Below are 13,336 nucleotides of genomic sequence, written 5' to 3'. Positions count from 1 at the left end.
ATATGAGTCTGGAGAGTTGGCCATGCCTTGACATGTATGGGAACACTGGGATTTTTTGGCTTTCCTCTTTTGGAAAAATAAGGAGGTGTATTAATACCCTCAGTTCTCTCCCTCCTCCTGCCTACAATGGAACTGAGAAGGTACTTTCAGATTTGAGTTTGAGCTCTCTTCTCAGTGGTGAAAACAAGGGTGAAAAAAGTCAATTTAACATGACTCTGGCGCTGTTGCTTGTTCACAAGTCATTGATCAGGAGCTAGTAGTGGAAAAGCAGCATTCGTAATACAGCTTGCAGCTATTTCGAGTTAGCTCCTCTTAGCAGGAGTCATCTTCCTGGAAAGGCCCCACTGAGACCAGCTCAAAATAGAAATCATTAGGAGGGAGATGCACAGCAAAAGCATCAGTGTGGGAGAAAACAAAGAACCTCAGAGAAGTTTGGTTCTCTCCGCATCCATCTGATTTTATGTCAAGTGTGTTTTGTGCCTTCATCTGGCAGGGTGTTTGTCTCCCACCTCCTCACTGGAGGGAAAGAGGTGCAGATTTGTCTTCTGGATGGATGGGCATGAAAACATGCCTGAGGGGACCTTGTCTACAGCAGACAAGTTTTCCCATTCATTTAGTGCAGCTCTGGTTGGGTTTCTTGCAAAATCTGTATTGAATGCAAGCAAAATTTTCAGTGAAAGTTACTTTATTTAATAAGCTTCTAAAATTATGCCAATTATGCTTCTAAAATTAACCAATTATGCCAAGCCTAATAGCTTTTCCACATTCAGAGAGAAATGTTTTGAATAGCCCCTTTCCCTGGCTTGGGAGCTCAGCAGTGACTGCTCACACCATCATGCAATATAGAGCATTTCAATCGTCAGAGAGCATAAGCTTTCTCTAATTTTCTTGCTAGAAGCTGCTGTGGATGATTTTACTCTTTCATCGTTATAGATAGCATGACTTCAGTTTAAAATTTAGCAATTAATTTAGGGGAAGTAAAGAGAAATCCTGATTTATTTTCTAAAATTACTTCACCGTGAATGTGCCTGTAAAATGATTCACAATTTGCCATAACTGTAAGAGCAAGAAATGAAAAATATATTTCATGTTAATTTTTAGCTGTTTCAACTGTTGCTAACAAACTCACTACCTGCTACAGTGTTTCTCTGTATTTTTAAAAAAAGAACACAAATGCAATCATTTGTATGTTCCTGCATTGTAGTTGGAGTTGGATTTAAAGTATATCAAGGCAGCTGATCACAGTCTCACTAAGGAAGTAATTATTGATTTACTGATCTAGTATATATCAAACTTAAACGAGTCTGCTCATTTAAAAATCAGTAACCAAAATTAATTCTAATCCATTATATAAAAGTCATCCTTTGAGATGTGAATCTGGTTTGAGGGCATCCATCAAAGTGGGTAATGTTGCTGATTTCTGAAGGGAACAACTGGTTTAACAGCTCTGGTATTTCTGAGGCTTAGTCAGGATCACAGTCAGGGTGTTACAGTTCGTTTTGTGATAGTCTGATGTTTGTTAGCACTATTTTGAAACAAATCCAGAGTCTTGTAATGGCAGTCTGGTATCTCATACATCTCACAGCAGTGTTCTGACCACCAGGTGAGAAGTTGCAAAATTCACTTTTTGTTTTCCTCTTCTAAGAACTTCTTTGAATAAAGAAATACTGTCTTTTTCTGCAGAAAACATTTGGCATCAGCTAAATGAAATCTTGAAAGAAAGGAAAAAAAAACAAACAAGGCAGTCAGGAATATTTGACCTTAACCTTAGTTTTCTGTGTATGATAGGATTTTGATAACTTTTGAATAACAACAGCTATCCCAAGAGACTGATATTCATAGCACAGAATCAAATGGGACTCAGTTTTGAGTAATACAGAAATCACATAATCGGTTTGTTTAATTAATTGTATTAGTGGGGTTTTTTTAAAGGTAGGAAGGTGTTTTCGCTTCCAAATTGACATCTCCAGGGATTTTTAAAGATAAGTTACTTTTTTATTAAAAAAAAAAGCTGTGAGGTACTGATGTACAGCAGATAGGAAAAAGATCAATATGTGGCAAATTCATGCATATACATGAAGCACTTCTCTCAAAGTACAGTAACATCTATGAACGAAGAATGATTAAATTATACATCTCAGCTTCAAGTAAGAGTCCTTCAGCTGAGTAATATCATATCAAATATGCTTCCTAGCACTCTTGAAATAGTATCTTTTAAAGTATTTCTAGTTGCAGGGGTATCTTTTGAGATACAGGAAGGTAAAATAACCTTTTGTCTGCATTTGAGAGCTTGTTTTCCCTCTTCAGCTCAGTAACTGACTGCCCTGTGAGGTCCCCCCAGCAGTGGGAGAAGCTTGGATGGGAGTTCCCCCCCAGTGAGTATGCTGCATGCTGGCACAGCCATTCACAGGAGAGCAGCTGCAGAGCACATACCAACTTTCTTGCCATCCCTCCTCTTCTTCCCACCTCTCTTTCCAATCCACATGGATTTCAAAGGGTGCTCCCAGCAAAAGGATGTTATCAAGGAGGTACTCATGCAAAATCACATTACCTGTATGCTTTGCTCATCTAAAGATTTTTTTTTAATTCCTCCCTACTCATTAGCCAGGGAAGAAGAATGGTAAATTTGGGTTCCACTTATTTGAAAGCTATAAAACCTTTGTATTCGAAAGAGATGAGGTCAGCAGATTGGAAGCCATATGCAGTTCAAGGACATATTTAAGAACAGGATTCATTGCCAGTTCCACAAGGAATTCTCCCTTCCTTCTGTTTCATTGCACTACAGAAGGACATCCCAATTTATGCCTTTATGCCTCAGTTGCTACTTATTGGCTGTATTTCTTACCTTTTTGCTCCTAATATTTTTTCCTCTGAAGCTAATATTAAAATCTGGCATTAATCTTGCTGAACTAAATATACGATGATACAAACATTTCTATTAATTTTTACAGCTGGGTAACTATCATATTCCATTCATAAGTTTTTAGAAATTTCTCAATGTACTGGCTCATCACAGTTACATCTGGGTTTTATAGTGATGATAAATTGTTTCTGTATTTTTTTAAATACTGAGTTACAAAACTTCTATAAAGAACTGCAATAATCGTAGAGTATTTCCACATCACGTGGAATACTTTTAGCTTTTGTTTTCCTGCTCTTGTTGTCCCAATTTTTTAGATTTCCTTCATTTCATCTTCATCAGGTTGAAGGTTTGCTTTGAGTTATTTTCTTGGTCCATCTGCTTAGTTGGTATTCATGCTCTAGTTTTTTAATATATGGTTTAATTTATGTGGGGATCACACACTATGCAATACTTTACTTTCTACTACTGAGAAATGGGAAAGACAGTTGAATTCAGTGATTCAGGCTGTGGTCAAGCATGGCTGTCCTGCCTATGAAGCTTTGGACTTCTGATGTTTCAAATTCTGAACCTTTTAAATGAAGGAAATAATGCATTCTTTGAAACAGTGGAAAACAGAATGTTAAGTTATTCTTTTATAAATAAATATTAATATATTTTACTTACCAAATTGAGGGAATAGAGAATTTAGATGTAAAATTTAAAAAGCAAGTAAAATGTTGAAATTATTACGGATTTTCTCAATTCAAGATGCTACATATTTTCAGAAAGATCTGGAGTTTTTCTGTTTCTGGCCTTCATAATGCAGTGTCTTTCTCATGTAAAACTGTTCAATTGAACAACAATTTGACAATTGTAGAACATTGCTGGAGGACATTGCCACTGTAGTATAGTAAATGTGTGCTAAATAATGTGAGCGTAGATCTCCTTGTTCAGGCAGGCTGCTTATGCAAAGCTGAGTTATGGTACCTTCACTGATGCTCTTGACCTTGATCACATCACTTTGACTTTTGTCAGCTATTTCCTTTCATGGTTCCAGATTCTTTCATTCCTTCTACATCTCAGATTGCTTTTTAGCAGTTTGTTTAGTAGTGGATCCTTTCTCATCTTTGCCCTTTCCATTCCTCCTCTATACCCATTACTGATTTCTCGCCCCAACTTGATTTCAAACTTGTATTTATACACAAGTTTTAAATCTACCTCTCCACTTCTAATCTTCATTCTTGTCCTGTCTCCCACAATCTCATTGTTTTGCTATTTATTCTGTAAACACAAAACTTATACCAAATTACTCAATGCTTCTGCTTGAAACGTCATATTGTGTCAGAGTTGGCAGTGTCGTTCATATTTGTCCTTGTCAGGATCATCTGTTAAAACAGTTCTGGCTTTTCACTGATTTGGGCCCTGAACTTGCAGGACGTTGTTAAAAACAAAGAAATGCAATGCAGGTGTGGATTAATGGTACAAAGCTCTTATTGTGAAGTATAATCATAAGCAATAAAGCATTCTTCTCAAATGAGTGTCATGGAGGGATTTGGGCTAACTAAGTCTGTGTATGTAAGACAGGAGTGGCACAAAGGAGTATCCTGTCATTTTCAGTTGATAGATACCATCTCATTCTGCCAATCTCTTGCTAGGAATCTGTGGTGTTTCCCTAAAGAGGAGGAAGATAGGAGCTAGGAGGCCAGAGATTGATCTGAGTCTTCAGAGTTATTGTAGTTTCTCTGGGATGTGCTGGGAGTGTGGCATTACCTGGGGTTGTCTTCCTGCAAACACTCTATACCAGAGTAGTGAAATGCATCCTTGAAGGACCACACTGTAGGTATGGAAGGCAAGAGTCTCCTGAACTGTTGGTACTGTACTGCTCCCTCTATCAAATATGTTTTGCTTGGCCCTTGGTCTTTTACCTAAAAGAATAGAAGAGAAAGGGAATTAAGCTCTTTGCAGCTCTATAAAGAAGAGTATTCTAGCATCTGCAGTGGCTATAAGATCAAGATGAAGATTGCTGTGCTTCTACCTAAACCTTTCTATGAGATGCAGCATATTTCTCTAACTGTTTTAAAATGTTTTCCAAAGCATTTTCAAGTTCAAAACTGTATGTAACACAGAGGCTGGTGTGGACTTCTAGGGGCCAGGAGTAGCTTGGTAGTTCCTTGGTACACACGGGCAACAGAAGTTCTGCAGAAGCAGAGCATTTCTGGAGGCTTCCTGGTAGCAGTGCCACACTCAGGCTGGCCTCACCTCTGCAGATAAGGATGTCAGTCTAGGTTTGGATACAGAATTGTGTTTGCAGGTTACAGAAGTTTGTTTTGAAAGCATCAGTCAACAGTAAGTTACAGCATGTTAGAGTTTATTTAGGATGTTTTCTCTCTTTACCTTTCTTTTCTTTTGATGTTACAGGAAATATTCAGGAAGTAATTTTGCAAGAGCGCTTGGAAAAAGAAGATGAAATTCTGGTTTCCTTGGCTGGTTTGAAGCAGGTATTACTATTGCTTAGCTTAACCTCCTTGTGCCCTTCAGAGCTGTTAATCCTTTCTCCTTTTTTTCTCTCCTATGTTATTCTTTTTGTATACTGCTATTTTGTCTTCTTGTAGCTGTTTTACTGGCACATCAAACCTTGTGGTGTATTTTTATTTGCAACAATAAAACTCAGCTATAAAGAATTCAAACAACTTGCACAGTATTTGCTCCTGTGGAAGTTTTGGAGGCCTCAGATCAAAACTAAAGAAATGCAACACCAAGTGCTGGACTTAAGCTACGCTATCATTTTTCTTAATGCAAAATGTACTCGGTAGACATCAACTACGCCTGTGTCCCTATTATTTCATCATGACTACACTTGAACATCATTAAATTAAAGGAAAAAATACTACATACATAAATGAGAATGCTGCTGAGCATCTGTAGCTCTGTTTATACTGCCTCTGGTCCCTCAAAATACATTTTATGAAGAGTAATTTGACATGTGTTAAACCTATAATGAGGCAGGGAGTCATCTTAACAGCTTTATTCTCTTTAGATTTCCTAGGTGATTGTTTTCCAGACTCTAATAGAAACCACATTTCACTGTTATTTCTATCTTTAACCAATATAGGTATGAATATTGACTTGCTTCCTATCTTTTCAAAGCGAATATTTTGGGGAAATGCTGTATGAAAGCAATCTACACAGAGCTTTAGAAAATGTAGAATTCCTCACAGTTTTTAACTTGCATCCTTTCCCCTCCTATTCAACAACAGATCAAGGATATCCTGAAAGGTTCATTGCGTTTCAACCAGAGCCAGCTAGAAGCTGAAGAAAATGAACAAATCACTATTGCTGATGATCATTACTGTTCCAATAATCAGAACAAGGGGCCAGGTGATGTCCTAAAGGGATCTGTCATGACAAAGCAACAGTTTATCTCAGGACAACAGGTAAAATAAAAACATCTCAAGCAGGCCATTGTTGGCCTTCCATTTTTTTGGAGATTTCCTCTAGCATGTCCAGACATTACGTGGGACACACCAGCATTCCTGGTCCATATGGAGAGTGGGTTAAAAGTGCATCTCTAGCTACTGTCCTACTCTGATCAGTTGTTTTTATTGTGGGCTTATGCTCCACACACAGGTGTTTAAGTCCAAGTGTTAGGCAGTGTCTGGGGGGAGTTCTTTCACACTGTTGAATCACAGAATTACAGATTAATTTCCTACCAAAAAAAACCTGCAAAAACTGCAGGTAAATGTTCTCATACCAAATGTTCCCACATGATTATTCTCATTGTCCTTGTCCTCCAGGATCCCATTATGTAAGAGCTGATTAACTGCATTGCAGTGTATTCATGGTCAGTGCCAAAAAGGAAATAGCAAGGAGGTTGCTTTTACCTTCTACTTCATTGTATTGACTTTCTCCTTGAATGTTTAAACAATGTTTTCACATACAAAGCATTCACTCATAGGACAAGTTCATAGGCAAAGGGCCCCCTCTGTCTAAGACTCAGTCCCCCAACCCAACCATTTTATTAAAAGTACTTTTGTGCCTGCTCATTTCTATGTTGGAGTTCTATTAAGTCTGCCACCCTGCTGCTGATGCTTACACTCATAAATCAGTGGCAGCACTATCACCTCAAAGTCTAACTGAGTCTGCAGTCAGTACACTTTTGGCAAATTTACTTAAGAGCTACAAGAAATATTTACTCATTTTCAAATAATGACACAGGGTCATTTTGATTTATTACACATAATCCCCCTGAGTTAGAGCACTCTATGTTCAAAAACGTATTTTAATTGTGTTTCAACATTAGACACAATACCAAGATTTATTTTTTTATACTCAGTAATGGTAAAGAGCAAAGCTTTGCTAGAGTTTTCATTGTTTGCTTAGCTGTTGTCATTACAATCACTATTTTCTGCCATAATAAAGCTATAGGGTAAACTGATACACTATATAATGGCCTCCTATTTTTGCCCTTGGTCTCCTAGTACTTTATATGAAGTGCCTCTTGTTTTCTTCCCAAAATGGCAAATAATGTTTTTTTGATGATTTTTTCACTTCTAGAAACTAGAAGGTAGAATGCCATATAACGTGGCAGCAAGCTGTGGTGTGGATATGTGGGTGTGGGTGTGTGTGTGTTTGCAGACCCTACTGAGGCTGGAGAAGCCGTTACCCAGAGGCTGGTCTAATTTTCAGGGTGATGTATAGTGATGTCTGGGCTTATTCCAGTCTGTAGTCAGGGTATGTACATTCAGACCCAGGAACTGAGTGGCATCCATGGCTCCCACCATTTCAAGGCTGCTCATAAGTCAACTATGAACAACGTGAGTAGAGGTTGTACAAGCTGAGCTGCTGCAGAGCATTAATGAGGCATTAGCACTGCATGGTTTATGTTTGGGGGTGCAGTATATTCATATAGATTAGCCTCCTCTCATCTTCTGGAAATTCCAATTATGATAATGAGCAGCAGCACCTTTGACAGAAAGAAAAAGATTAGTGTTAGAAATGGCACTCCAGGAGGACTGGTAGTATCCTTACTTAGTTAATTAGGGATAGTTTGTCTGTCTGTCTAACTACTTCCTGGTTAGTCTGTGCTGTTTCCAAGCCATTTGTCTTTAACCACCACACATAAAATCAAACAAAAAGAGGAGAGCTTTGACCCCTTTTACTAAAACCCAGGAAAATAAAACTGCGGAGCAGTGGACTGTGATATTAGTGATAGTAGACTGTTAATTGATGGCTCAGTTGTTAGCCCAAACCAGGCCACAGCCCAGGCTTTTAGCTCTGCTGCTGAAGAAAAGGGACTGCACTGGTGCCCTGGGTCATGCTGGGAGTATTTACTGAGAGCTGCAGGGGGATTAAAAAACAACCACTTCTAGGCATTTTAATGCATTTATTGCTAAATAAATTTCTACTCTATTTGCATTTTCTGTGACTATGGTAATGCCTGTAATTCTGTTTGGTGTGATATGCACTGTAGATATTGTTCTTTAATGGAGTTACAGGGTTATTTCCTAGGACAGCTGGAACAGTTACAGGTATAGCTATTCTGTAATTGAGATTAAAATCTGGTCTTTTGTGCTTGGTTGTTACATAAGTAAAAATTATTTATCATCTTTGCATTTTTTAAAACTATTCTTCCTCTTTTTTGTCTCAAAATTCCTTTCTGCAAAATGAGGATAAGGATATAGCCCTTCTTTAGAAAGGAAAGCTGCAAAATTAAAAATGCAAAAATAAGTAAGATGAAGCCTAAAAGAAATCAAGCATTTTTTGGAATGTTTGGCTTTGGTAGCAGCATGCAGTTGACAAACAGAAGGCTTCTGTTGCTAAATAATGAATGATAATTAGCACATTATCTTGCCTTTATGTCTGTTCAAAGAAGAAGGCAAAATGAGCTGCTGTTCTTCTAAGCTTTCTTGAATTGTATCCTTGCAGTTAGTTTTAACTCATTCACAGTGTGAAGGCAAACGAAATAAGCCTGGTCCTAGTAGCTGATATTCATCAGGAAAAATTGTTTGGAGAAGCCATATGGCAACGGGCGTAAGGTTGTTAACTTCCAAAGCTACTGGAAGTATAATTCTGTCATTTTTCATTTATTCAGTAGTGGCAGCAGATGGAAGAAAACATGCTTCATGTCAGCATGAGTTTCCTGAAACAGAAACAGGCGAAAGAAGAAGGAAGGAGGTATTTTACCTCTGGAAATACCAGTTCCAAAATACCATTGAATGCTAGGGATAGGCAGACATTTACAGGAAGCACTTTTACAGGATTTTGGGGTCATTATCTCTGCTTTTCTGTTTCTCTGTTACTTCAGTGAGCTATAGGTCTCTTTAACCAAACCAAAAAGCGTGGGTGGCTTGAAGAGTACTGTTGGGAAGCTCAACAGCACCAACAAGAAATTGGGATGAGTATTTTTATTTCCTTTATTAAAGAGCAGCATGCTTTTTCAACTGCACTAGAGCACACTCTTGAAAGAAGAATTTAGGAAGTTGGGGAGTGCCTGAGACAAAAATACTGATCTTGCTGGGCAAGTGTTTCACTAAGTAAGATCTGTGTCACCCTACGCGAGGTGGAGGTGTGAGGGCTGTGAGGACTGAAATAAAGGAGTCTTGATAGCTTGGAATAATAAAGTGTATAATTTTGAAAAATGAGACGGTACTGTGTTCCCTGGGAGCTTTTAAATAGAAGTGTGGAAAGAGGCCAGGTGAATTATGTGGCAATGGTTGTTTAGAGGAATGTATATTTCTGTTGTGCAGGGCAGGGGGGGTGGGAACAAAGTGCTGAAATTTTGACAATGGCATTTAGAGCTCCCAAAAGACTATCAATGCAGGCTGGAGGATTAGGGATTGAGAACAGCACTGCTTGAGAAAGACTGGGGAATACTGGTGACTGAGAGGCTGGACATTTCCCAAATGTGGATTTGAGTCCAAAAATCCAGCTATATCCTGGGCTGCATCCAAAGCAGCGTGGCCAGCAGATCAAGAGTGGTGATTCTGGCCCTCTGCTCCCCTCTGGTGAGACCCCACCTGGAGCACTGCATCCAGCTCTGGGTCCCCAGCACAGAAAGGACATGGACCCATTGGAGCAAGTCCAAAGTAGCATGACAAAGATGATTAGAGGGCTGGAGCACCTCTCCTATGAGGAAAATCTGAGACAGTTGGTGATGTTCAGCCTGGAGAAGAGAAGGCTCCAGGGAGATCTAATTGTGGTCGTTCAGTACTGAAAGGGGGCTTTCAAGAGAGATGGAGACAAATTTCTAAGCAGGGGAAGTTGCAATAGGACAAGGGGCAATGGCTTTAAACTAAAAGAGGGTTGATTTAGATTAGATCTAACAAATAAATTTTTTTGTGATGAGAATAGTGTGATACACTGGAACAGGTTTCCTAGAGATGTGGTGGGTGCCCCATCCCTGGAAACATTGATGGTATGGTTGGGCAGAGCTCTCAGCAACCTGGTCTAGTTGAAGACGTCCCTGTGCCTCACTGTTGGAGTTGGACTATGTGACCTTTAAAGGTCACATAATCCCAAACTGTTCTGTGATTCTGTGTTGATGGAGCAGAGCCACGGTTGTGTGCTGCCTGTGTCCTCAGCCCCCTGGAGATGGCAGCTGACTCACTGACAGCTCATGAAGACAGCATTTCAAACAGACAAGATGAAAGCAAAAGGCTAATTACTAACAAATGATGTCTCAGCTCAGAAGTGTTTAAACACTGAAGTATCTCTCCTTGTAGGATAAAACTGTGGTTTTAACTTAATAGAAACTGCTTGAAGTTTTTGACATTTGAAATACTCTAGTTCTGCATGTATCTGGAGGGTTGGAGATCAATTTTGATAACACTCAGAAAAGACTAGCTGTTGATCTTTCTAAAACCAATCTGTTGAGTTTTGTATGAATTTTATTAAGTCTTCTGTGAAAAGAGAGTTACTATCAAAAATCGTAGATGCCACTTTCTATCAGTGTGACGACTGTCTTACACTGGGACAAGTAAAATTTTAACCAATGCTCTGGACTCAAGATACTTCCATTTAAATTATAAAGCATTAAAATTAGTTCATTACAAAACTGAATATTTTATGTTAATAAACCTATAGTAATATTAATTATATAATATTATTATATGTGCATACTTGTAGATAACTCACAAAAATATAAATTATGAGAACACGATATTTCTAAATTTACTAGAAAGGGAGATATTTAAATCCTTATAAATTTGGGCACAATTCTGTATTTGAATATATTCTCCCATTCAGCTGATACTTGTCTTGATTGTGACTTCTAACAACTTGTAATGACTGTGTAAATGACAACCAAAGACTTCCAGCTCCCTCATTTCCTCTTACAGTCATTCATAATCAGGTGGCTTTTGCTTCCTGAGCTACTCTACAGTATAATTTCAACAACATTGTGATCTATAATCAGTAATAAAAACAAGAAAATAATTTTCAGCTGTAATAATAAATTTTGCAAAATAAATTTTGCTGGTGGTCATGGATTCTGTAACTGCAGTTGTGGCTTGCTGATGCTTTTTTGTGGAAAGCTAATAGCTGAAAGGTTTGTATTGCCACAAATGTGGACATACACATTCCCCTCTACTTCTCCATTTCTCAGTCTTGCATTCATGTAATCAAATATATTGGTTTCAGCATCACACCACTTCAAGATGCTTGTACCCACAGGCTGTTTGTCAGGTTGCATTATTGCTCTGAAAAAAAAAACTGTGTGGAAGCAGCCAAGAAAGCAGTCATGTTCTTGCCAGAGGAACATAGCACTAGACAGGAGCTGAATGCAGCTCTTGGAGGAGGAAACAAAGTGTTGTCCACTTGGGTTGCAACCAAGCTAAAAGGCTGCCAGTTGTCAACAAGTGAGAAATCCCACTCTACTGTGTATGGCAGTCTCCCTTTCTAATTACATATAGCTCTGACTGGAAAAGCTGGGATTCTGCATGTGGCTAGCATAATGGAATATATGATTGAGACTTCATAGAGTTTTCTGATGCACTGATGCATGGTCTTGAGCCACTCAGGGACACACATTTTCCAAGGTCTAACCAGACAGAATTTGGGATTCCCAGACCATCATTTTCTGGAAGAGTTAGGAAATAGTCAACAACACTAACCCTGGAAGCTCTGGCAGCCCTGTTTTTTTTTACCCAAACTAGGGCATGCTACACCAGGTCTATGGGTAGTTCAGATTCCACAAGTCAGGGGTTTACTAGGAAATTTTATATCAAACCATGCTCCTGACAAGCTCCAAAATGCTACTGTGCATGCAAACCAGCAAAAAAAAAATTCTCAAAACAGCTTCACTATATACTACAGAAACCCACTGTAATTACTGAAAATGTTCACAGCTGTAATGTGTGTGTTTGATGCTTGGTTGCTGTGGTCACTACGTGCATGCACTATGATGGTGAGACGTGTAAGACTGTTAGATGAAAAAAATGTGTTTTTAAAGTGTTACATTTTATGCTTTTTAAAATAAGCTCAGTTTAGTCAGAGCATGGTGCTAATACACCAGGGTTGTGAGTTTGATCCTTGTGTGGGCCGTTCACTTAAGAGCTGGACTCGATGATCCTTGTGGGTCCCTTCCAGCTCAGAATACTCAGTGATTCTATGAAATAACAAATTCTGTCATCTAAAGTTAATATTCACTTTATTTTTCACTTTATTCATGGCAACTTTTTGGATAATAATTATTCCTTTGTCCCATTCCCATATGCCTGACATGGTTCATAAGCCTCGTTCTGTGGTAACATTGGTGCTCACTTTAAGTCCTTTCTCTGCTGTTGTTTCACAGACTGATTCAAGCACTAGTGAGAGCAAGAGTGCTGATGACTATATTATGGTTCCCAAAGAAGAGGAAAGAAGTAAAAGTGCTGTTCCAGAACCGGTGCAGGTCCTCCAGGCACATAAGGAAGCAGCAGTAAAGCCAGAAGCTCCGTCTCGTTCTTCTTTGATATTTTCTGACCCTCTGATGGGCTCCATTTCAGCCTCCTCCAGCAACCTGAGCTCCAGCCCTGATGATGACAGTAGTAACAACAGCAAAGATTCCGACTTTGCTATTGTCAGCCCACTGGATATCTGAAAAAACAGACTGGGAGAGTTTGGGAAATCTGTCAGTACAACTCAGCTCTAATTTCTGTGATTCCACAGGCTGGATAGTTCTATGGATTATGAGGACAGAAAATAGATAAAGGTAGCCCATTTCAGCTGCCAAAAGCCTAAATTAAAATAAAAAGGCAAACAAACAAAAAAAATTATGTGATTTGCTACTTTTAAAAAATAATTATATAGATTTTAATAACTGCCTTAAATAAAGACCCAATAAAACCCAGTTGTAATATGCAGTTATTATTAATTATGCTGTTACCTTACTTAGGAGCTTTGTTACTATAGAACTGTTGCTTTCCCAAAACATAGAATAGTATAGGCCAGGTACCAAAATGGAAATGTGTGGATACTTGGCATCAGACTTGAAGCAGCAAAGACAAGCTAGATTTA

At 38.6% G+C, this 13,336-nt stretch overlaps 1 protein-coding gene across 1 annotated transcript in view; it reads left to right on the top strand.

The window, feature by feature from the left end:
* Nucleotides 1-12,920, top strand: part of TBC1D5 (TBC1 domain family member 5) — a 243,112-nt gene extending 230,192 nt beyond the window's left edge. The window contains exons 19-22 of the mRNA XM_062496189.1: nt 5,261-5,340; nt 6,100-6,220; nt 6,811-6,826; nt 12,608-12,920. Of these exons, the coding sequence (XP_062352173.1) occupies nt 5,261-5,340; nt 6,100-6,220; nt 6,811-6,826; nt 12,608-12,920 (530 nt within the window). The remainder of the gene's footprint in view (nt 1-5,260; nt 5,341-6,099; nt 6,221-6,810; nt 6,827-12,607) is intronic.
* Nucleotides 12,921-13,336: the final 416 nt, after the last annotated feature.

The sequence above is a fragment of the Cinclus cinclus genome, chromosome 1 (assembly GCF_963662255.1).
Source record: "Cinclus cinclus chromosome 1, bCinCin1.1, whole genome shotgun sequence".
NCBI classification, from domain to species: domain Eukaryota; kingdom Metazoa; phylum Chordata; class Aves; order Passeriformes; family Cinclidae; genus Cinclus; species Cinclus cinclus.
This window is presented reverse-complemented; position numbering and strand designations above follow the sequence as displayed.